The sequence below is a fragment of the Myripristis murdjan genome, chromosome 17, assembly GCF_902150065.1.
Source record: "Myripristis murdjan chromosome 17, fMyrMur1.1, whole genome shotgun sequence".
NCBI classification, from domain to species: Eukaryota; Metazoa; Chordata; class Actinopteri; order Holocentriformes; family Holocentridae; genus Myripristis; species Myripristis murdjan.
The window spans coordinates 5,189,870-5,216,031 of NC_043996.1; the positions used below are offsets into that span (position 1 = coordinate 5,189,870).

General features: G+C 41.9%; 1 protein-coding gene across 3 annotated transcripts in view; it reads right to left on the reverse strand.

Moving 5' to 3' along the window:
* ptprfb (protein tyrosine phosphatase receptor type Fb) overlaps positions 1-26,162 on the reverse strand; it is a 169,024-nt gene that overhangs the window by 107,595 nt on the left and 35,267 nt on the right. For all 3 annotated transcript variants that reach the window (XM_030074275.1, XM_030074274.1, XM_030074273.1), the window contains exons 2-3: positions 19,791-20,254; positions 3,425-3,599 (exon numbers count right to left, since the gene is read on the reverse strand). In XM_030074275.1, coding sequence (XP_029930135.1) covers positions 3,425-3,524 — 100 coding nt within the window. In that variant the 5' untranslated portion in view covers positions 3,525-3,599; positions 19,791-20,254. The remainder of the gene's footprint in view (positions 1-3,424; positions 3,600-19,790; positions 20,255-26,162) is intronic.

The following is a 26,162-nucleotide window of genomic DNA, read 5'->3' on the forward strand; positions in this document are numbered from 1 at the left end:
CATAAGTAAGGTCGTTGGGTGAGACAAATGTTTGGTCTAAAAAAAACCAAAACAAAACAAAAAAACACCTCAACCTTATAAACCTAATTATGATGTCAATGGTAATCCCGCTGCCACTGGGAGTGGGAGGAACAGCCTGGGGTACAAAGACGGCCACGGTGGTCCTGCTGCAGTTCACATGAAAAGCCACCCAAGATTATAACATAAGACGCAGGAGGGGAGAGACATAGATCAAAGGCACATTAAAGCCAATGAAATAACTCACAGTGACAGCACAACAAAAAGATAACCATTACATTTAAGTGTTGGATCTGTGTGACTTTGAGGCTGACCTTGTGGTCTATTGGTGGTCTATTGTGTACAGGGAGTCTGTATAGAAAGCAGGTTGATTAGGCTGGGCTCCCCAGGGATCGATGGGACGTCTGAGATCAGTACTCAGAGTAATCACACTGCATTGTGAGCCTACTCAATGATGTCAGTGATTTATGAGATGAATGATGTCACAGGGCTATATCACTAATGATGCTGGTAGGGGGGCTCTTGGACTTTGTTGCGCTGTTAAATCAAGAACAGTGGAAACTGAAGCATGATGCCAGACCAAGATTATAACATTTCAAATAATCTGTATTCGAGTATTTCTATCCTGGAAGGCCAAGACTGTTCCGATTGGTGTACAGACGTCTGGTACCTGTGGTCGCTTTGTCTGCTGAACTCTTTCCTGTGGAGACGAGGACAGACACACAGACAGAAGCCTAGCGATCAGGAACTTGCCAGGCACCAAACCCCAAAATATCTGTCTGCAGTCTGCCCTGTAATCCAGGAAATCACAAGCAGAACTATCACATTCACGTAACTACATTGCATGCAAATTACAGGCAACAAATGTGTACAACCCCACAATTTGTGGTAGGTGTTATTTTTGCCGCCCCACACCGCAGTGATCTTGTACTCATGCAGACAGACAGGCAGCAAAAAGACAAGATTCACAAGCATAAATATAGCATAGATTGAATGTAATTAAAATTGCTCAGGTCCAGTATACATAGCTGCATCTTTTAAGACCATTTTTTTCTCTTTAATAACTGATTAAAGATATTGTAGAGGAAATATAGCTTCATACAGAGGTATGCTGTTAGACAGTTGAAATTTTTCATGATGGGTTCAATTCAAGCTGTGTTTAGTATACAGGTCTTACACGGATTGAGATATGCATGTTGGAGCTGGTCCTATGCAGACTTAGCCAACTGGATGTGCACACTAAGGATTTTGGGATTGCCTCTGCTTACGCACAGGTTTATTTAACACCTTGGCTTCTTTGTTCTGTGTATCAATATGATGGAAAATTGGGCTTTTTGTTCTTCTGCTGATGCAAAATACCATACACCTTTAATCCAGTTTTGTTTAGGATGATGGCACATTAAGACCGAATTGGCAACATGCCCTTGAGGCATTACGTAGATACAACCACCTGAAATTCTTTCAGATGTTCTGTGTATTTGTCAAAGAAATCCCATACTTTTATATGAAAAGTCAGTAAAGATACCACATTTGTAAATGACAAGTGTTTTCTCCTCATGTCACAGATACACTACTTCCCTACCCCACTACTACCCCAACTTCACTGCTAACTTCACTTAAACTCTGCAAAAACGCTTCTTCATCATACCAATTTAATCTACATAAGAAGTTATCTATTTCTATGGCTACAAATCTGCTCAATGCACCGATGGGTCATATTTTTACAACTGATGGCACCTATGACAGCTGGAAAGAAACATGATATAACCTGATTGTGTCTTTGCACGTCACTGTCTGGCCCATCTGTTCCCTCTGTGTCTGCTCACTGCCATTAGAAACAGCAGTTCAATCACCCACAAAGCAACAACGGCAAATGCTGGGTAAACCAGGCATCTGTAAAACTCATCACATTCAAATGACATCTTAGCACCATCCCTGCCCTATGACATTACCTGTCTCTCATGATGATTCCTTAGAAGCACATGTCTGCAACAAGACGTGTCTGCACCACATCGTATTTGCTTAGTTGTGGAGTGTAATCAATTACTGTTCCAATTCTTTCACAGAGCAAAAACAGCATAGCTAATTTACTTCCTTCGTGTTTTTTGGGACTCAACAGTTATTTGATGTCTTTAGTGTTTATTATACAGATTTCTTGTTTTGCACCAGAAAGCCAGCGGAAATGGTAGACATATTGCTGAGTTTTGGGTACATACTGAAAGCAGTGTACAAAAGGACGTGAGTCAAAGACAGAATCAGCATATCATAATGTGAAGGTGGACATGGCATGATGTACATATTCATCACCTTAAGGCCATATCTTCTGCATATCCCTGTGTTTAACTCTCGCTTGACTTAAGTGCCGTTGCGTGATGTGTGAGTCAAGGCCTGAATCAGGCCTTATCACATTACGGGCAAAACCAAAGGGATGTATATGGCAGACTATACCAAAAAAAAAAAAAAAAAAAAAAAAAAAAAAAAAAAAGCAGGAGTGCAAAAAATGTTGCAAGGTCAGGTTTAACACTGATACAGAGATACAACATCTAGGGACACAGGAGGGGAGAAAAAGAACGGTAATGCAGAACTGAGTGAGAGACAGCAAAGGGTACAGTAAAGTAAATCTGGACCTATGCATGGAGGCACGGGGGGGCTGATGTGGTTGGGGTGGGGGAATAGGAGGGGTTGGGATCTAATTGAATTACAGTGACCCTGTGACAGCACTGTAGCTGAGGTCATGTGTTGAATTAATTCTGTCCCTGACCCCTGTCTTCAGCGGGGCAGTGACTCTTGGACGCCCCTGAGGCCCCAAGGCCTAGCAACAGTGACACATCTTTCCAAGCGCCTTCTTCCAGCCACAACCTTCATTCAGATTGACAGCAGGGCACAGAGGCCGATGGAGCTTTACTGCATTCACTATGCACTTATTTTCACTGCAAACACTGAAGCGTTCTATACTTTGGGGGGTAGATTAGAAGAACTGCTATTTCTGTTAACTGGAATCCACAAGAGAGACCAAATGTTACTAGAGTCTATATTCTATTTTAAATGATTCCCTAAACCACACAGAATGAATCCTTTTTCTCCCTAAGTACACAAGCAATCAATTAATGTGTAACATTGTCTTTACCTATTAATGCAATGTTATGCAATAATGTTGGTTCTGCTAAATGAGGCCAAGTTCAAAGGGCTCTATTTCTTCAGCTGTTCCCCAAATATGGCAAGATGTCTGATATTACACTCAAATCAAAGTTTACAATCTGCATTTTAATCTCATCCTTTTTATGTAGTTTTTCACCCAAGGGAGGAGGTAAAATACAAAGCAATGCTCCTACTGTCAGAAGCCTTAAGAAGTTCAGTATGTATAGGAAACCAAGCAGTACTTCACAGTTAAAGTGTTGTTACTTACTGTCTGCCAGAGAGGAGAACACCATGCCGCTGAGTAGAAGCAGGAACAGCACCACCCCTCTGGGCACGAGGGGCACTGACAGGTGAATATCAGGCACCATGTTCCAGGTTGGCACTGTTCCCTCCTCGGTCCCCCACAAGACACTTCCCACTCTGACACGATCAAAGACTAACACCTAGGAGAGCAAACACAAACGGGAGTATAGAAACATTAGTATTCAAATTCATCATTTGCATAAATTTCAATGAGCACAATAACACCACACACACAAAAAAAAAATACAAAATAAGAATCAACACAAAAAACCCTCAAAGGAAACAAAGGAAATGTAAATGTTGTATACATGTAAGAAAATAACTGCAGCACGCAGCAGTGAAGATCTTTGCATGGTCTTGATCAAAAGTGTTCCCAATACCCACATCAAAAACATGCTTGGGGCAGAGAAAAATACAAGTGAAGCGAATCTAATGCACAAACTACATCAGCAGAAGAGTTAGGAAACAAATGTAGTGCAGTGATACAGAGAGGAATCATGGGAAGAGACAAAAACAACAGGGGAGGTCAGGACGTGGTACAGCGCTACCTCACCCATCCTCTCAGAGAAAAGATCAGTAAAAATGAGAGGACCTCCTCAGATCCACTCCCTAAGGACCACCGCCCACTTAAGGTTCCCCATTAAGAAATTGAAACTCTGTCTTCCAGATGGGTTCAAATCACATAAAGTGCAATGATCTCACAGAATGACAACACACATGCATGCATAAACACTTAACACGCACCACACCCTCAAGGGGGGCATAGTTGGTCAGCAAAGCAGTGGCAGGTGTTCCACAAATTAACTATAATTAACCAAGCTCTTCAATAAGAGAAAATCGCTCCACTGTTGCAGTTGGCAGCTAGACACAATAGAATGAAGGCTCTTAAAATGAAACTGCACAGGCATTGATACTTTATCTTCTTATTAGATTGAGTGCAGGAAAGGACAAAGACAACAGATAAGAATTGGATATCTGACCTTAGTGTTAGTCATAGCCTGCAGTTTCAATGTCCAAGGCCATTCCAAACAATGTAATGATGCATCCACATAAATTGCACTAAATACATTTGTTATCTTTATACTCTTGCCCGTGGCCATCTGTGATGAGTAATCATAATGTTGTAAAGAAGAGCACATATGGGCAGGGAAGATATCTCTCTTTTGATGGAATTAAAGTGGTATCTCCAGAGGACTTTGCAAAAAAAAAAAAAAAAAAAACACCTAAAATGAGAAAAGTTTGAGAAGTTTCAGCGTACGCCTACTTTTGTCTTCAAGGGCTCCCTGACTATGATTCGATGTAAAGCTTTTATAAGGGGCCAGTTGGAACTGAACTAAAAACTTTCTGAGCTTCCCGTTTCAGTCTCACTGCAGTTTACAGCGTGTGTGAACAATGCTGATCATAGATAATTTGTGATAAGAGAAATACGAGAGGTGCTCAAAATGTGAAATATATTGAGGCTTGCTGGGTGGCCAGTCAGCTTTAGTCTGTGCAGTTCGGTTAAATAAGTTAGAGTGGCAGAGACACAATGCCTCCAGTATCTCACAGAGAAAACCTTTCCATTCTTAAGCCTGTGGAGGTGTTGAGCAGCCCATTACTCATGTGGTTATTTCAATGTGTGTGGAAACACTGAGAGACACACACACACACACCAGGCACCTCTTCGACCACCCCCTTTGTGAAATAAGGCCAAGGAAAACATTGTGGGAGGGCGAGATCTTAACTCAGTCCCTTTTTCTTCATTTGAATTCTGCTTTAATCTCCTATGGGAAGTAATGCTGTGAGTCATGGTGCTGGTGCTGCTGGTGCTTCACCTGGACACATCTGCAAACAACTTACTTGTTGTCGATCGTTGCCGCTCGTAGTTCTAGGTTTCAGCACCTAACCACGTTTTCTAATGTGAGACACCTTGCTTCTGAGGAATTTCCAAACATCCTGTGCAGCCGACTTCATCTATAGTCAGTGAAAGTTCAAGCTGTGATCGTATCAAGCTGAATTACGCTCCTCCCTGCATGTAGACTTCTTAGGAATACCCCTGAGGGTAGCTAAAATAATTTAAAGCAGCTGAAAAAAAGTCCCCCCCCCTGTGTTTCTACCTTCACTGGTAATGAGGAGGTAGCTCATTGTTGGTGTGCTAAGCTGTAGCAGTCGGGAGAAGGACAAAAAAAAGACACACACAAACACAAAGCTCAGTGTGCCACAGAGCTAGATCACACCCCCACTCTGTAGACGGAATCTTAAAGACATTTAGGCCCATTTTTTTTTTTTTTATTTCAAGTTAATGCCCCAAGTTAACTTTGCAAAACGAGCATAACTCACATCAAGTTTGTTGGCTGAAAAATCTGTTTTGACACTCATTTTTATGTGAGCCAGCGTTGCGTTGGTTCAAGTCGATAGGTAGTGAGTGAGTGAGGCTGATAGACTTGGCCACTCGCCGTGCTCCAAACCCTTGGCGGTGGAGGGATATCTTTCACAGCAGATGCCAGAGAGAGGCAGATGCTTTTCATCTTCAATGAGACGAATTCCTAGAGCCATGTTTATTCTTTATTTATTTAGCTACTTATTTATCCCAGTGCAGCTTGGTGCCTCCCAGCTGCGCGCAAATACCGTGGGACACTTGCAACTATGTGCATTTGTGCTGTGGCGGTAGCGCCGGCAAAAGGAGGAGGGGGTACGCATGTGGAAATGATGCGGTGTGATCCGAAAAATGAGCAAGTGGCTGGGCGCACAGGAAGACATTGTTTACCGCTATGTGGGAGAGCAAGAGAAAAACAGTGAGAACGTGCATGGGTGGATGTCTGCCCTTGTGAGATTATGTGTGAATCCTTCTGTCTTAGCAATGATGCAAGTCTGGAGCCTTGTATGTGTGTGAGTTTATGTGTAATTGTATGTGTTCATGTGCTTGTGCGCATGTGTTGGTGTTAGTGCTGCACAATTACAGTTGAAGTGATAATCCTGATTATTTTGCCAAGCACTGTGATCCCAATTATTAATCATAACTTTTTGTTATATTGGTAGAAACATCCTGTTTCAAGACAGTAAAATTGTGTACTATTATATTCATATTATATACTATCAACACGCTGAGACGTTGTGCAGGGTAACCCATTCCAAGCCTCATCAATTAGCCACCAATAAGCCGAGAAGGGCAGCCGTCCTCCGTGAGTGAAGTCCGGAGCATATGGAGAGTTTTCAATGATGCAGAGTGCGATGTCTGTATATAAAGATGGGAGGATGACTGAGAGCTTTTGAGGAATAATTGATGGGGGAACAATGGGTTCGGAATATCTCAGATGTAAACTACGGTGGACAAATGGGCTTTGAGTGAGTGTAACGGGGAGGGGAGGATGACAAGAAGGACAAAAAAAATCTATTTGGTAATTTGCCACCCACATCAGCTGCCTGCCAGTTGTGGTATTACTCCCAGTGTGTGTGTGTGTGTGTGTGTGTGTGTTCGTGTGTGGCAAGGGAGTGGCCACCCTTACACAAATGGCACTCTACAGACAGACAATGGTAGCGCACAGCTGCAAAGCATAGGCTGAGTAAATACCACTATTAGCCTAACTACAGGTAGCATCTCCCCTCTCCCTCTAGTTTCCATCCCTCCGACTCCTGTTCTGTCTTCTTTTCTGTCTCTGTTTAATGGTTCATCCTGAGTGCAAGGAGGTGGGACAGCTGAGATATATGGCCGGTCAGTGTGGGAAGCTAATCATGGCCGTCTCTGGAGGTGATAAACCCAGACCGGAGAGGTTTGTGTTGGCGCAGCCTGCAACGGCTCCATAAACACAGTCACAAGCTAAATTTCGACAGCGGTGTTTTGATTAGTCTTCTGTGCCCTAGAAGGCTCACCCACAAAAGGCTGTGTTCCTTTTTCACCTCAGCACAGAGCATGCAGCAGAAAACCCCAGGTGAATAACAGCAAGCTGCTGAGCCCTGTATTGTAAAATGAAAGTGTAAGGTAACCAAATTGTGTTCCCCACAACTCTGAAAGCCTCGCTGTATCCACGGGCTTGATGGTGCATGCCTTTTTACAGGGCTGCGACAAGGCCCCGCATTGAAATTCAGCAAACAAAGGGTAATGTCCTGTGACCTATCGGGTTTTACAGCGCTTTTGTTTACAAGCCGATTCCACAGAGTTAATTGTTAACGCTTTACTGCCAGGCAGAAGATTGAGCAGCTGAGAGAAACCTATAGAAGGAGAGTGCACTTCCTCAAATTGAGCAACAGAGAGTGGAAAGCACTAATTGTGCTGAGCAAAAATTGAAGTGTTAAGGATGAGTCACTTGAACATGTGTCATGTGACGTGTCTGTCCATGTGAATGACTCACAGAAATTCAACCTTAATGATTATTGGGGGGAAAAAAAATTATGTTATTTTTTCCCCTCTTGGGATGCTAAGAAAACGGGTTATACAATTTCAGTAGATATATGCAGGTCTTCAGAAGCTTTGTTTGGAAAGCACATCGTGTGTAGACATTTGGTTATTTCACAAAAACAACAGTTGGTAGTGTAACAAAACTGGATTCACCCAAAAAAAAATTTAAAAATTACAATTCACCCTCATGTCAGTCAAACCACACAAGACATAGGCCTACACTAAATTAGCTAGTACAACTCCATGTCGTTCTTATCCTAAGTAAACTGAAGTGAACAGGGCTTTATTCAGTACCAAAAAGGGCAAAATTACCATAGAATTACAGAAAAAAATCTCATGCAGCATAATCCAAATGTTCTGAAGGCAAATGGTTTCGCTGTGGGTCCTAAAGTCCAATATTTACCTCATTATCTCCTAGATGTTCTGCACTTGTTCAACACAGCTGCAGTCACTACACTAGCAAGCAGATGCTGCCGTCAGATGCCGTTCCATGAATTGTAATTGCAGGTGATGTGTGATTGAGCGATCCAATAAAATGGTAAATACAAAATAGAAAGCTGAATTTTATCAAAGACACCAAGATGTGGCACTCTCACACTCTCTTCAACCTTTAGGTGTCATGGACAACCAACTAGTTGCAGCCAATAATCTTCAATTACCTTCAGTTAAAAAGCTAATGCACATATTCTCCTGTTTAGTCTGCCATTGCAGCACAAAGTAGTCCTACAACACTGTTTCGAATATAGTCACCATCTACTTTTGTTTCAATGTCTTTTTTTTTTATTTCTGTCTATAATGTAACTGAAAACATGACGTGTTATATTTGCAGGTGTCTCATTTCTAAGTACAAGCTTATGAGGAGTGCAAAGAGGCAGCAAGACAAAAAAACAACGAAAGTTTGCTTACTGTGTTGACTCAGCTGTTGCATTTGTTGGCTTGCGGCATTTAGTTTGTATCACTTATTGCTATTTAAATTTATTCTAACCTATTTCAAACATGTCGAATAAATGTTGTACTTGTCCAAAACCCTCAAATCTTCCCAGTCATGTGGGCTGGGACTTTTTTTTTTTTTATGGGAATCTGTGGACATAACTGATGGGTTTTGCCTTAGATTTCGTCCTTCACAATGCCAGTGCTGCAGATGTAAATATCACTGACATTGGGGAAACAACTGTTGAGCCGTAACATAAATCCATTAGGTAAGTTAATTAGAGCCACTTCAATAATTGAGTATAATAATGTGTAATACAGCCACATGAAATGAATGCAGACATACGACACTCAGCTCATGTATCAATTCATGTTCAAGTGGCATGAAGAAACGCCTTGAGTTTGAGAAGCACAAGGCATGGATTTAGCACACTGGCCCTCTGATCAAATCCTGACCGGATGAAGCGCTGACTCACATCTCAACAGAATGCAAGGACCACTGGATATTGGCTTCACCCATATGATACAGCGTTGATGGCATTTAGTTTGGTTCAGTGAACATTTAACAACACTGAAGGACCTCTTTGAATTGCCAGTGAAGTAGGGATTTACAATCACCTCTGCAGGGCTACCAATCTTTTCAGCAGCAAATCAATCTGGGAATGAAAAGTGATATGCATTACACAGAGCAGAGAAGACATACCAGAGTGCCACTTCCATTTGAATTTATTGGAGAGTGATTATTGGCGTTGTCGACTTGCAGAGCAAGGAATAAATGGCTTGTGCTACAAAGTGCTGGGCAAAGGGCCTGAAATAAATCATAAGCAGGCTCAATGTAACACAGACATTCATCAAATAAAAGCAATGCTCTGCATACCACACTAAATCACATGAATTGATCAAGTGTATGAAATAGTGCTCTTTAAAATACGACCAGCTGCAGCATGTTAATGCTGTATTTAAACAAAAAACAAAAACAAAAATGAGCTTAGTGTGGAAATAATAATGGAAATGACAGTGTGGGACTAGAAATAATAAGTAAATGTTTTAACGCATTTTCAAATCTCACAAAGGTAGAGCATAACACCTCTTAAACAGCCCATCTCAAACTCAGAACCACTAGACAAATCCTTTAAATAAAAGAACAAAGCCTTGCATTTAATAAAGGGTCTGAAAGGGTCTGAGCCAGTAGCACTGTCAAAGTAAAAAAAAAAAAAAAGAAATAAAAATGTAAGTGCTTTTTGGTTGTTGTTTTCTTTTGTTTTAGAGAGCTCTACAAATGAATTACTGCATAATTAAGAATGATGCTATGCTATAGCCAAACATTAAATTAGCAATAGAAACTGAAACACATTCTCGACAGCAGATGTGCATATATATCAAAAGGAAACTCACACTGGCAAGCAAGAAAGATGGGCTGAGACGTCACCACTTGAAGGTTTGTTTGTGGACAGATGGTGCCATAAAATGACTAGGCAGCACAGAAGGCCTGGACACACACAAAGACACACACACCCTTACACCACGCTGAGAGCTCCAACCCCCCCCCCCACCCACAGCCACCCCCCCGGGCAGACAGTCTTGTCTCCGCCAGTCAAAGACAAACAGAGTAAAGGCATGTGAGCAGGAAGACTTGCAAATAAAGAGTTCCCTAGATCAATAGCTGGTCAAACAGAGGCAGTTGCTGTGGCTCAGCTCAATCCAGGAAATAATACGGATGGGTTTCAACTGCAGGGAAGATCAGAAATATTGGTAAAAATAAGAATTTTAGAAACATGTTAGCATTTGGTTTATGAATATAATCCTGATAAAAAAAAAAAATATATATATATATATAAGCATGTTTATTTACTAGTATTGCCTGAGTTCAGTTAAAAACCTTGCCTTCCTCTTCATATTTTGGTTTGTTCTTTTCTTCAGGTGGCACTGAGGTGAGAACATTAGGCCTAACTTTGCATAGTAGAGCTCGCTAGGGCTTCACACTATTCAGCAGGTGTCTTTACTGTTCTAAATCAATTACTTCTAGTCAGTCAGTGCTTAGGGTAGCAGAGTATTGTAAATCAGCTTGGTGTCACGCCAGATTACCGACTGTAACAGGCAGGGAGTGAAGCCCTTTGGCCGGCAGGGACCCTCCTGGGGCCTACATGAGAACTAAGCCATGGCCTTGATGCTGGATGACAGAGCTGAATCTCTGGCAATTGTAGGCCACAAGACATGGTGTATGCATTACAGAAACAGTCTACGAAAAAGTATATGAAGCGTATTTCATTAGTTTTCTTTCTTTTTCTTCTACATTTCTGTAGAAATTGCATCTGCTCATATTGCTTTGTTTCAATTTGGCCGTGAGAGCACAAGCCAGTCTTTTTTTTTTTCTCCCTCCTTCAGTCAAACTGAAAAGCACAGAGAAAACTGAGTATTGACACAGTGGTTTGGTTATTTCATCTTACAATGGAGCATGTAAAAGACACGGAAAAATAATCCTCTGTGGTTCAAGGTACAGCAGCACAACCCTTGTGTTGACAGAGGGAAGGGTTAGGCTAACTCCCAAGAGAGTGCTGTGAAAAGAGCCTTACATACAATCCACCATTTGTTGGGAATATAGAAACATTGTATGAGTGATTTTGTCTGGGACTCAGCATAGACTACTATTTAGAAAAGAGTAGGCTACCCTTTAACAGGAAAAGGTGTTTGGAGGAATTTAAAAGGCAAGGATAAACATATGCTATTCTGGGAACCAGCTTGAGGCAAACAACCCATGTGCTACACAAAGAACAACTCCGAGACGCCAGGTCTACGTGAAACCAGTTAAGACCTAACTGGCTTAACGTGGCATACCTGGCATTCCAAATAGGTTGGGAAGAAGACAATCCCAAAGGTCCTAATCTAACTCATTGCATGCCTCCTATTCCAGAAGGCTATCCTCTCAGCCCCTGTCTAACTACTGAAAAGAGGCAAATTCTAATAAGCCTTTCTGTCTTTCTGTCAGTCTGTGTTTCTCTCTATCCCCCAGTCTCTCCCTCCCTTGGCCATGTCTCCTTCTCTCTCTCGCTCTCTGTCTGAGCCATGAGCCAGTCTGTTGGAGCAGATGGAGCCATATATCCCCATCGCTCTCCAGAGGACTGAGGATTTAAAATGTAAAAGAGCTGAGCGAAGAATAGGCAGGGACCAGCCGCTAAAGGGCAAGACAACCAGGGACTCTTAGCTAAACTATTTGAGCTTAACCCATGCTCAGCAACAGGGTGTAGTAAGCCTTAAACTTTGAAGAAAATTGGGCATGCTGTGGGGCGATAAAGTGCAAAGATATGACCTGTTTGACCTGTTTATCTTTCCCGAGGACCTGATCTAAGATGTGCTAGTCTATGACAAGAGCAGGGCATGTAACTACATTTTGATAACTTTTTTATCAGCAAAAGAGAGCATTTAGTAGCATTTGGCTGGTGGGTAACGCTAAATGAGCACAGTGGTCTTGATTTTTTTTTTTTTTCAGTTCAAGTTACCTTGACCACAGATTAAGAATCAGACCAGCCTTCCCGAGCACCTCACCTCAGGCCACCTTTCAGGTAATGAGAGAATATCTGGACCCTGTATCAGTCGCCTGGGAGAGGATTCTGCTCCGTCCTCTGTCTCTGTGTGGCAGGCTGACAGACAGGAAGAGCGAAGAACAACAGGCGGACGACGCCGTGAGCAGTACAATCGATTGCCAGCTGAATAGCAAGGTCCATTATACTGACAGGCCAGAGCCACAACACGACGACCTGCACTCCGCCAACGTCCTCATTACCACCTATGAATCTCTCGCTGGGACCAATCTCTCTCGCTCTCGCTCACTCGCCCTCTCTACATCTCCCTGCACAAAGCAGAGCAATGAATTTCCCTCTGTCAATCTGATGGAGGTGTTTTAAAAGCCACATATAAGCCACTGCACTTACAGCATTGTGCACTGGGCAAGCGAGGGATGCAGAACAAAGATGACATGGGGTAATAACACCGTTCTTCAGACAAGCATAGGCTCAATGTACATTTCAGCCTTTGCTATCCAGAAGAATTATCTGGCAGGGCCCAAGCTCCCACATACTGAACATTTCTCCCACCACTGCCCTTCTGTCTTTCAGCTATGCTATCTGCTCTCCCTCTTCTTCTATCCCTCTGCAATCTCTCTAGTTATTCTAAATTCTTTAGTCCTTTGTAGACTTATTTATACTCTCTCCTACCCAACTCCCTCCCTCACAGTGCAGCTGCAGACAGGATTTACCTGCAGCTGAGACAGCCTCCAGACTATCAATTACCTCCAGTGTAAAGTCACTGTTCTGTAGCTTGGCTAACAAGAAACACACACACACACACACACACACACACACACACACACACACACACAGAGACACAGACACAGACACACAGACACACACACACACACACACACACTCTGACACACTCAGACACATCCAGCTACAGAAATTCTAAGTTGACTGCAAGTCACAGGATTTTCCTGACTAATCAAATAGTCCAGTTCATACAAAATTCTGGCAGAGAGCTTCTCACACAATATAGCGCCCCTATCAAGCAATCAAGCAAAAACTGATGTTAATATCAAGCATTCAATCAAAAATAACTGAAAGCATAGATGCCAGATGTACTTTTAATCTTCAGGAATTAGACAAGTACATACAATATATTTCATACAATATATTTTGGGAGAAGACAAAAAGGGTAGTCCCGCAGAACTGGGAAATCAGTGCTATAATCAAACATGTAACTCACTAATATATGTTATTCAGGGAAACCTGTATGGACGCAGAAGTGCAGTGCTCGCGTTTCCGAGTCCTAAACAAAGACACACACTCACAGACACACAACTTTCAGCCTTCACTGCAGTCCATTTCTACTCATGATGTTTGACTGGCCTGTGATGTGCTTAAAACGGAGATCTCGCCAAATTCCCCCTGACATGTCATCTCGGTGTCTGACAACGATTAGACTGAACACTAGGCCATCATGCATACAGAAAGACGCGCAGGGACAGGACCTGTCACTCACCCCACCAGATCCACACTGATGCTTAAACTGGCTTTGTCAGGTCAACAAATGAAAACCCATCACAGCCAATGTTGCAATCATCAAGCTGAAGTAATTCCACACACTGGTTAAATGCTATCTGGCCAGAACCTGTTAAACTTGGCTCAGCATATTGGGAACCAAGGTGTCAGCTTTGATTCCAGAGCTGGAGGCTTTGTTGAGTCTTTGGCGATAGGCTATCGGAGGGGCTGCACAGCCATCCAGGACACAGAAGTCACTGATACAGAAGCGGTGACGGACAGTAATGAAGCACATTTACTTGTGTACTGTCCTCACAATTAATTACATTTTCATATGTACCTTAATTGAGTATCTTTTGAAAGCTTTTGCCTTTTACTCCACTACATGTCACAGACAAATATTGTACTTTTGACTCCATTACATTTCTATGATGGCTGTTCCTTTTCTAAAACGTGACTGGCCACACTCTGTGTTCCTCATAGGAGACAAGCCAATTACAGTAGATGCTTTCAACTGGGTTTGATGTAAAAGCGGAACTATTCATCCAGGAGGGAGGGGGATGTTTAAAAAAAATGAAAATAAATGACAATGGCTGTCTTTTTTTGTTGTCGATTTGTTGTTGATTTCTATGCGCAAGTTTTTTAGGCGTTTCTATAGGCTTTGAATGTGGTCCACAAGTGAGTCAGTGCATTCATTAGGTGGTTTCAGAGAGTTATAAGGCTCTGTAAATGCACTGTGAAAACAATACAGCAACAGATTCATATTAAAAGGAAATTTGTACTTTTGAATACTTAAGTATGTTTAAAAGCAAGTCCTCCAGTACTTTAACTGAAGTAAAAATTTGACTGAGCTATTTCACTTGTAATGGAGTACTATTTGACAAGAGTATCTATACTTTGACTCAAGTAATGGGGTTGTGTGCTTTGTCCACCACTGTGTAGGAGGCATCAAACCTTGAGCAAGTGACAACTAGCCAACAAGCCAACCGTCTCTCCCGCTAAAGATTTTACATGAGAACTAAAGACTTCAACGAACAAGAGACAAGACTTGGTCACGTAGTCAGCCCATACATCTCAGTGTAAGCCTGTGAAGAAAGATCTGAGGAAGTGAATTCCTTTTAAGTGAGGCTTCATGTCTGACCATGGCAGTATTGTACAGATCATGAGGATTAAAATATTTAGGTCAAAAGGTTAATGAATGTGCATAAACAATGCACTGTATGGAAACCTGTGAAGCACAATACTTTGAGATGTCTAAAGCTCATAACCTAACCATTAATACCACCAGCCTTAGGAGATAAAGAGCAGGGAGGATTACACATGTTTGATGCTTTGACCAATGTATGCATGTACCATACATAACTTATATACATAAAATTATATTGCCTTGCAAGCAAGCATACAATCCTAACCATGGCTTTAGCAATCATCGTTGCTCTTAAGGAGAGTTTGCTCCATCATGAGATGCAAAAGGGCTTTCTTATGACCCATGAAGGGGTAACTGGTTAGCTCTCCACACACAGCCCCTTCAACCAGTCCTCTTGTCTGACTGTCAGCCAAGGAGGCCGAGTCACCCATGTTTACTGATGTAGAAGCAACCCCTTTATCAGGGAAGAGATTTGTAGGGAAGAGGCAGGGGATTAGCCATCAAATTACCAGGCAGACAGCATCCCTGCTCCAGGGTTGTGGAGCGGTAATCTCTAGAGCTGAGGGGGGAGATCCAGATAAAGGTTCGGGATTGGAGCTGTGGAACTACAAACTCTAAGCTGTGAATACTTAAAATATAAAAGTGTATTTCTGTGAAACCCAGTAGAGCTGTGTTTACTAAGCAGGTATCCCCTCCCTTTTTCTCAGGGGTGACGCACTTCAGAAGCCATTTGCATTTACTCTATTCTGTTTTCACTGGAGCAAATCACAGTATGTATTTCCTCCCTGGTATTGTAATTCCATAGCCCAATACAAATAACCGCCACAGCGCAGGACTTTTGATGAGAGAAAGCGCTCAAATAGGCGTGCTGTAACTAGGCAGGATTGGTGGAATTGAATTTCACTGGCCTTGCACACAGTTCCTGCATTGTCACCCCACCACCCTCTGTTAAACAAGCAGTGCTCTCCTCAGAGAATACCCCCCGGACACAGGAATGTTTCATCAACGCCACAGCCCCCAGCATCCTTACAGGGGCACAGTGGGGCCAACCGGCTCTGCACAGCCGGGCTATAAATAAGTGAGGCACTCTAATGAAACCAAATGAATCTCCATCCATCTTCCCAAAACAAGCAAAGGGGCTCAAAGTTCAGTGGGAGGGAGGAGTCACTGCCTCTGTTTTAGGATGAATACTGGAGGATGAACAAAAGCCAAACATCATATGGATTCTAATTGTCTAATGCATTACTCCATACAACACACACAACACATACTGTCAGAAACTGGTTTATTTGTGCATGTGTGTGTGTGTGTGTGTGTGTGGATCAAGACTTTGAGCATTCAATCCTTTCTCCCCTAATTATTCTGTTAGTCTATGTGATCTCTTATTGATGGAAGGAGGCCAGTGCTGCTTCCTATTGTTTGAGATCAGCAGCGGTGGACTGCGCCATGTGAATCATTACAAGTTTGGAGAAAGTGCCGAGGGGAAACGATAAAGTAATCAAACAGAATATCTACTCCAAGCCACACATTTGATGAAATCAGGATGCCAAGAAAACAAGGTTGGATGTAGGTAGAGGGACAAATTCTTCACTTTAAAATACACATAGAATCAAGGAGTATATAAATCCATATTGCATTACATTTTTTCTTTGCTGTAGTTAGCATTTCAGTTCTCCTCTTGCAGCCAAGCCAAGGGCAACGTGAACAAAAGTTGCAGCCCTTAGTTCATCCTATCTCACCTTTCCTCTCTGCAGAAAAACAGTTTTGTTCCCACTAACATGATGTTGATGTATCATGCCACGGTAATGCTGTGGTATTATGATAGGAAACTAAACAGTATCATGCAACAGAACAGTGACACAACAGTGATCCCTAGCCTTCTCCAATTTTCAGAGATACGTTATTACATGCCATTATTTACATTGCATTAACACTGCATTACTACATGTTTCCAATCTGCGTTACTGCATATGTCTTAGCCTACACAAAAGCACCCCCACCCCCCACAAAAAAAGAAGGCTGTTTCAATCAGTATGGAGGCATAACGGGATGATGTGGAATTGAAATGAGTTTTGTGCGAGGAGGAAAATGTCCTCTCTGATAAAGCGGATTTTAAGTTTCCATTGACAAATGCATGGCTGTGATGCATAGAGCAAAATGTGCTACAGAAATTCTATTTCAGCTTTAAATGCAAGGTGCAAGGCTATGAACACAAAACAGACCACTTAAAAAGCACTGACTATAACTGGTCATAAAGTGTGGATTGGTCCATGTACTAAGAGTAAGCACTAAGATCCAATGAGATACTGAGAGCTAAATACATTTGTTTGCAATTTACTTTAAAGGCAGTGATACAAGGACGTTTGACTGCTACACTTGTAGTGGGATTCTACAGTATGCATATTCTATTAATTACTAACTGAGCAAGAAAAAATAAACCCTCCTTGATATTAAATTTTTATTAATTTGGTCACATATCAACAACATGTTTAGTAGGCCTACTGTGTGGATGCATCAGGCATAGGCCTAGACCTAGTTCAATCAAAAATAAGCTCTTGGAACATCTTAAGTAAAGTGGTCTTGTCAAAACACTGGTGATTTCAGTGGTGAAGAAGCCCTTTTCTAAACCTCCTCAGCACCTGTCAGAATGGATGAGACACTGTCTGCAAGGTAAAGTGTCATGGTTGAGGCCAGTAAGTGACTATCAGCACAGCTAACACATAACACAGGCAGTGTCCCCTGATTGACATCACACATTACGTAGGACTGATCTGGCACTGCACTGCACTGACATTGTTATTTTATGCAGCACAGAGAATGGAAGATTGACAATTAGGCCTTGTCATCATCAAACAACTTCCCCTGACTTTGTCACCATCAGACAACAACTCCAAATTTAAAAATGCTCTGTGCAGGGGTTTCCATGTCTCAGTCCGGATCAGAAATCAGTCCATACAGGGAACACTACAGCAAAGCTTGGTGCTTTCATAACCTATAACAGCCTCTAGGTTTTCTGTCAATGTATGTGTCATAGACCAGTGTCTGTGACCATTTGCACAATCGCCTTCACAGACATTGATCTGTGATTGTAAGCAACCTCTTTCATGTCCCATTTGGGACGGGAACGATTAAGCAAATCCATCATGCGTTAACAGGCCATTACACATCACCCAATTCACTGATGATGAGAAATCAAGCTCTATGGAAAAATCCATATGCTTAGCCCATAATTACTTTTGAAGAATCCATCAGGGAGCTAGACTGAGTGATTGACTGATACACACAGAGCAACTCATTTGAAAGGTAAGACTTTAGCCTGCACACAGTCATTCAGGCAGAGAATATTTAGTATGTCTGGCCAAACAATTTAATAAAGAGTAGTGGTAAACAAATGACCAGAGTTATTTCCTCAGGTCACATCCAAAACAATGATCACTTGGTGTTTGTGTGTAGGTGTGGAATATTACCAGTGACAAAGTGACTGAGCTGGAGTCTTAAAAGTGGAATGTAAGGTCATTGGCCAGCATGGTGGAGGTGAAGAGGGACAACCTAAAGGTCACCCACTGTGGACTAGGAGTGGAAGAGTTAAGGGGTGGTCTTTGAGTACTGACCATGGTTGATGGGTTTTGCCTTGTTTGTTTATCTTGTTCAGGAACTTAATAGATATGTAGTTTTTGCAGTAGCTTCCATATTGTCTAAACTTTCCCCTGAAGGTCATTATTTTATCACATTTGAGTTACCACATCAAGCCAAGACTAACAGGCCAGACTTGTACTTGTGAATGATTAACCAAAAAGAAGCAAAACAACAGTGAGTTCAGATTTGGTTCAACTGAGGAAGAAAACACTAAGTTCCCAGCATAGTGAGAGGAACCCATGGGGAGGTCTCGCCTTTTCAAAGGCTAAACAAAGCAAGACAGACATGTTGTCTTTACACTCTGTTCTCTGGAAGCCAAGACAGCTTTGATGGAAAAGAACAAGTTGCAAAAAGGATATTCCGTTTTCCCAGTGACACTAGCTCCTTGTATTTAGCAATAGAGTTGTTGTGCAACACCTGCCACTATTATTCTGACGAAAAACATGAAATGTGTCCAAAGTTGCCACTACAAGGACATACAAGTTAAACATCTGACAAAAAAGACAAGGATTTACAATCTAACTATGATAATTACACTTTGAGACACATTTAATGCAGGTTACTTTTGTAGAAACTAAGCCACAAAAAGTACCTAGTTTTCTGTGCTCCAAAACTTCTTGCCTTGTATGATCTGGGATTTCAAAACTTCTCAGTGACTCATTCTGACTGAATTCTTTCAGCTGAAACATTAGCCTCCAGATTGCCCAGGGAGATAGAGACAACTGGAAAAACAGGTTGTTTGGCCTCAGCGTAGGCCTAATGCTGTCTAACGGCAGGGTGCCTCACCTTAGCAGCGGTAGCTAGGGGACATTCTATGGCCCTTCTATTCAAAGTCCCCTGAAAAAGTAGGGGAGGGCTCACACCAGACAGGGCAATTTGCCAGAGAGCCAGCCAATAGAGCTAAGCCAAGACAAGGTTAAACTATTGTTTTGGCTTAACAAGCAAGAGTGAGCAAGGACAAAAGAAAAGGAGACAAAAGAATAGTAAGAAAATACCTGACCACTGAAGTGTATCACATCAACTTATTTTGTTTTTTTATTTCATGAGGCAAGCTGATGTTAATTTTGTTGGAGACATAGTACAACCCACTTTCAAAAAATGCACCTGTGCTGAATTTAATTTTCTTCTGGTTAAAAAGTACAAATGTATTGTATGTGTTCATCATTAACATGCTATTGCCATGCTGTTGGGGCAAAAATGTCACACTTACCTATGCATGTCAATTAGGTCCACTTACAAATAAATCCTTTTTATTCCTTTTATCTTTAGGCACTTATTCCAGAGAGAGTATCCAAATCCTAGAAAAGCAAATCCAACAGCATCCGAAGAAGATTATCCCTCAAAGATGTCTCATGAAAAAGTGTAAGTAAGAAAGTCGGCTCTGGTTCCTCCTCAGTTATTCCACTGACAGTATTTCATTAAACCAAAGGAACTGTCTTCGGGCTTTCCAGCAATATGTTTCCAGCTGTGGCTATAAAGCAATGTGGTGGCTTAGGGAGAGATCCTTCAGAGGCAGAGCTTGTTCACACACTGAGCGGTGTTCAGGGGCTGCCTGGGAGGAGTCAAGCCCACAATGTGATGTCATAGGTGTTGAATTTCACTGTGAAGAGGAGGGAGGCTTGAGAGCCTTACCTTCCTGAACTTTGACCAATGAGAGACACTTTTGGAGTTCACCTGCATATAAAAAAAGGTTTGAGGTATGAGTACACGTGATGTTATGTATTCTTGAAGCTCAGAGGCTACATGACGTGGTATCTATTGAATAGGTTCCTGAGACTGTAACCTAATGCAAGCTAACAACTATGATAGCAGCAACTCCATCACAGCTTTATGATAAACCTTTTGTTGACACAACAAAATCCTGTTTTTAAATTCAACTTCTGTGTATGCTTTTGAATCTCTGTTCATGTCACTGCCACAGGAACAAAAAGCAAATTAACCAAGAAAACAGCTTATAGGGGTTAAATGTGTGTGACCTTGAAAAGATTACATTCAAACGTTCCCAAGGGACGGAGCCTATCAAATAAATGTCCATAACAACATGCTCCATGGCTAATGCAACCGCACCAAATTTAATTTGGCCCTCTCTGGAAAACAAAAACAATAACAAAAAAAAAAAAAAAGAAAAAACAGGAAAAAATTACAAAATCCTAATTCTTAAAGCGGCAAGGCATGAGCATACACACAACTCCCATCCACACTGGTTCTTGCTCCCTCCGGTCAAACTCTGCTAGCCATGGAGCTAATCATCCACAACAGATGTTCAGAAATGTTCAGTCGGATTTATGACGGAGCTCAGAGGAACAGCCAAGTCAGCCTCTGGTGCTGTTTTTCTCTTCCGTCCTACAAGGACGAGGGATTGCACTGAGAGAGGATGTCAGCACTACCATTCTTTCCCCAAAATTCCCCCGCTCACTGAGATTCACCATCCGAGACGACATCGCCTTAATAGATAACAGTGCCTCCGGACCTTGGGGAGAGTTTTGCTCATTTATCCCAATAATACTGTGTGGACTAACTTGACTCATTCAGCAATGCTTCAACAATGTTCCTTGCCCCAAGAAATTATGTTTTTCACATTAATGGCATTGCTGACACTGCAATCCCTGACCTAGGCCTAGACCACCGTTTAGGCAGGGCTATTGTAACAGTGTGTGAGACTAATTAATATATAATGACATAATATGTAACAAACTTTGCGAAGGGGAAAATAACTTTGAGGAATGGTCATATTATTCCATGCCATACAGCTAAACACAGAGATACCACTAAAAAAGTCAAATAAATTAAGTATATGGTTGTAAGCTTCACTTGTGAGGGTTCCAAGTGAGAGGTGCAATGTGTCCTCTAGACTAACACCCTGTTGAAGGAAATAGCCCTCTGCAAAGAGTTCAACCTTTCTATTTGTTGTTAACAATGAGAGACAGCCTGATTTTACTGGAGGGTGCAAATCTCTGCACACAACAGACTTTTCAGCGAGCAAAAGAACTCCTTTCTTTTCCTTTCAGCTAAGAACAAATAGGATGTGGGTCATCTGATAAAAAAGTAATTTAATTTGTATGGCCTAAAAATACAAATATGCTTCAGCCGCACACGCTACAATCATTTTTCTAATAAAAATCTGGCTATCAAGCATGCTCTATGGACAAAGGCTTCCTAAAATAAATTTGTCAGATTTACATCACAACTATCTGCAAATGGAAAACAGCTATTCTGGACGTCTTGGAAACTTTCTAGTTGCTGTGAAAGACATGAGAATTTGACGGAACTTTCTGGGGAATAATTATGACACCCACACATCACACATGGCCTAGTGTGGAGAGCAGAACTGCATGGAAATTAAAACTATTCTTTGCTGGAGTAAACATTTTGTGCCAATTTAAATCTCACATTCAGCTGAGAACAAATCACACAGCAAAGAAAGATAAAGGTAAAGCTGATCTCTTTGACAGCAGAGTGGGATGTAAATTATTTGTAGGCTACAGTCACAAAGTGTAGCATAGTGTGTAGTGTGCCAGTTGTAGAGCTATATATGTGACATCTCATTTTTAGTTTAATGTAAAACTCAAAAGACGGATAGAGGCAAGAAATAGCCCATCAGTGAGATTAAAATCTTTGCCTTAAGTAGGATTTTGTAGCTCAAGCAATCTTACGATTTGTAGTTGGCCCCTCCCCCACAACAATCTCAATACAGACTTGGAAACACCCCCTACCAGTCTGAGAATTTATAACATCATGACATCCACCCATCCCCCATTCCTTTCATTACATTTAAAAAGGTTGACAACCTCCTCTCCTCCCCTCAATCTAAGAGAGCTGACCCCCTCCCACCCCCCACCCCCGCCCCTACGCTCCCCACCCCTCACTAAGGACAGTTTGCTAACAATACCCCATTAGCAGATTCCACTGAAAGAGACAGCTTGATTTTGAGAGATTGTTAACAAGCTTTCTGTACGTGCCAAAATGCATGCACATAATGTTGTGCAACTCCAGGGTTATCTACGGGTGGATAAGAACACCTGGATCAAGCCAGACACCTCAGCTCCTCTGTGGGAGCTACAGTCATTGTCTGATGGGCAACCGCGCCGGCTGGTGGATGGGATGAATCATATTGGCCCCAGGCTATATCAATATAACTGTCTGCACCATCTAACAAAGTCTGCCAACAACATTTTTAACAAAGTTCAGCTTGGAGTTAACGGCATAAATTTCTTGATCTAGGGTCACAAAAGCACACAGTGGCTGACTGAAGGATGTAAATGATTACAAGAATAAATTTGTTTTGTTTCAAAACCTTTTCAGCCTGTCTAAAAGCACAACTAGATATAACAGAATGGCACTTGAAATAGCTGTGCTTCTTCTCCCCATGTAGAGGAGTCACTGATCAACACAGTTCTGAATGCATGCCACTTAAAAAATGCTGACCCTTGTTGTAAACAGTGAGTTGTGAAAGTCAGCGCGCTGCTGTTGACGGGCTGTTAAGACTAGCATTATGTCATCAAGTCCAAAACCACAGCTGGGCAGCACCTGTTAGACTCCATTTCTCAGCCCAATTCACAACTTACTCAGTCATGCCTACTGCCAATCTGTGGTGGTTAACTAATTGACCCGCTGATTACAATGGTGGTGCTGTTTGTGTGTCTAGATCACATACCTAGATAAGATAGAGGGTGACAAACTTGGGTCAAGTAGTGCTTGCAAATGATCAAACCAGTTGACCTGAGACTGCAGGACAACATGAGTTACAGAGGTAGGATAAATTACGCAGACACGCGAGGCTATAAATCTGATTATATCGGACTATATCTGAGGCGCATGATGCAAACCATTTATCAGTTTACCATTCAACAGTTTACAGATTAACAGAACATTGTCTGCACAGTCTAGCAAATTAAGCACAAAACAAAGTGCTCTATCCCTAGGCCCCTGACTCCAGTTCTATTCAAGATGATTTGTGTAATCTAAAGTTGGTTTTAAATGCCGAAAACAAACAAAGCTAATGATCTTCTCCCAAACCAGAAAATCTACTTATCACATCGAAACACAACAAAATAAACATACATGGGAAATGAGGTACCTGCATACAAGTACCTTGGTATTCAGAAATCAAAACTTAAGTTGGGGTTCTTTTACATAAATAAAACTTCTTGTATATACCCAGATGCATGCAAGAAGTCTAAATATCTTGGACATTGTTTATCATGTAGCTCTGAGTTTTGGAACAGACAACCTACCGTGCACATTGATTGTGAAGACTATGAAAAAAACAGTTCATTATGTGACCCCAAGCATTGTCGCTGGCTCATTCTGAGGCCATTTCAGGACTGTTGCACTCATAGTTAAACTTCCTTCTTAAAATGGCACTCTACAAAAAACATACCTTAAGATCACATAATTTAATTTGACTTAATATTGTATTTCGTTAAAGTGCTTTTAGCTATGCAGCCCCAGCAATTTGTGAGCAGTTTCAAGGTAAAATCGAGCTCAATTTGTAATGTGACTGGACCACATCAAATCAAGGATGTACTGGACACTGTGGGTATTTGCTAGAGACCGATCAATACTGGATTTCTGGGGCCAATGCCGATACCAATATATCAGAGTAAAAAAATGTAGATATCGGCATATAGGCAATATACGCTTAAAGACACATTTTTTGCAATGATCCCTTAAATGTGGTGACTAGATGTGGAAATAAATGTTATTTTGTTGTCCAGTATGTAGACATCCAGCATTAATTGTCATTTATTCACATCAATATGTGATTTACTCTTGGTTTGGCTGTTGTTTATAACTTTTCATTATCCTGTTTTTAAGTCATCTTAGCTTGTATTATCTTGGAAACAAGATTTTTAAGCTCAGTGGGATTATTTCTTGGTGAAATAAGGTTAAAAGAAGATTTGAAAAAATCCCTTAACCAAACAAAAATGAATGAAAATGTCAAACATCATGTAGGCACTGCAATTGTGCTGAACACTTGAAACGCCAAGGGCACACATTTGGCCCTGAATTTTTCTCAGGACTGTCTGCAGATAACAGAGGCTCCATAGCTGAGAGGGAGGGCAATGGTACATGGCGACAGGAGGTGTGAAAAAGACAAGGGCAGTGGGAAACAGAGCACATAAAAACACAGAGATAAGATTGGCTGCAGTGTGCTGACCTTCAGTGAGTGCTTGTGTGGCTGTGTGGCTGTATAGATGTGCATCTGTAAGGGTATGCTTTATGTGAGTTTGTGCATGTGTCCCTGTGGCCATCTGTGTTTGTATGTGTACATATAGGTGGGTGGGCCTGCATGCATGTGTTAGCTTGTGAGTTACAGAAAGTTACATACAGAATGAGAGAGTAAGGAATAAACAGACCAAAGATTAAGATGAGACAAGAGAGGGGGATGATGGAAGACCATACCAGGCCCTATTTTTCTGCTACTCTTTGAAAATCCCAAACAACGAGCGCTCTCCATTACACTCTGCCGCTGGCGAGTGGCAGGGCGTGCTCTCTAAGGGGAACAGCAGAGCATGCCAGGGAATGCATGAGACAAATCATTTTTATCTGGGATCCCGGCGGGTATTGACAAACCGGGGATGCATTTAGATAGCCCAATTAAAATGGGGAAATGAAGCGACATTGAGGCACTGCAGCACTGTGCCCCCTCTCCACCCCCCTGGCCCCCCACGCTCCCTGAACCTCTCCAGAGACTGAGCCCCTTGCACGCTGCACTCACTGAGGTGTAGGCTACAGAGGTGGCAGTGAGGGCGTACAGGAGGGTGTGGCGGGGGAAAAGTGGCTCTGAGGTGAAATATGCAATATGCAATGAGGAGACAGTAATGTTTGTGAGAGAGGAGAGCAAGTTCCAGTGGCAAGCCATCACTTTTATTGTTTTGTTTTGTTTTTTTTTGACATGCCTAATCGCAGTGCAGCTACGTCCCTCTATGGCGTTAACAGTCACAGCTCTAACTCTGACGATGTCTGCACTGGGTGGCAAGGCATGTAGCAGGGTCAAAAACCAGTGTGCAAGACAAGAGACTCAATGCAACTCTGTGCAACTTCAAAGGGTAAGTTGGCAATCGATGATATGGATGTTGGCTCCATTTATCCAAGGGTGTCTTAGTGGGTGACCTTCAGTGTCTTCTCTCTGCACTCTCAAGCCTGCATGGTTCAATTCACTTCTTTTCACACCTCAATATGTCTCCCTCTGGTCTAATTTTCAGTCCTCTATTTGTCTTCCTGATCAATGACCGCTCTACTGAGATTATTGTCAGGTGTTTTTTTGGACAGATGGCCGGCCGCCTCAGCACCAATGCATGACGAAAATCCTATTCATCACATGCCTTTGCGTTTGCTAATAGTTTGGAAGACCAAGGTGAGAATCCTTACCTTAAATGTGGGTGGAAAAAATGTTAGCAATAGTGAAGGAGTGGTACGTTTTTTCCAGTCTAGCAAAAAGTGAGACAAGAGAGTGATGCCATTGTTTGCCAAGCCCAGTAGATCAAATTACAAAAATGAAGAAGAAGAGAGCGTTATACTTCACATACCACTGACAACATATCCCCAATGATGCAAGCTGTGGCTGCATTGCATTATG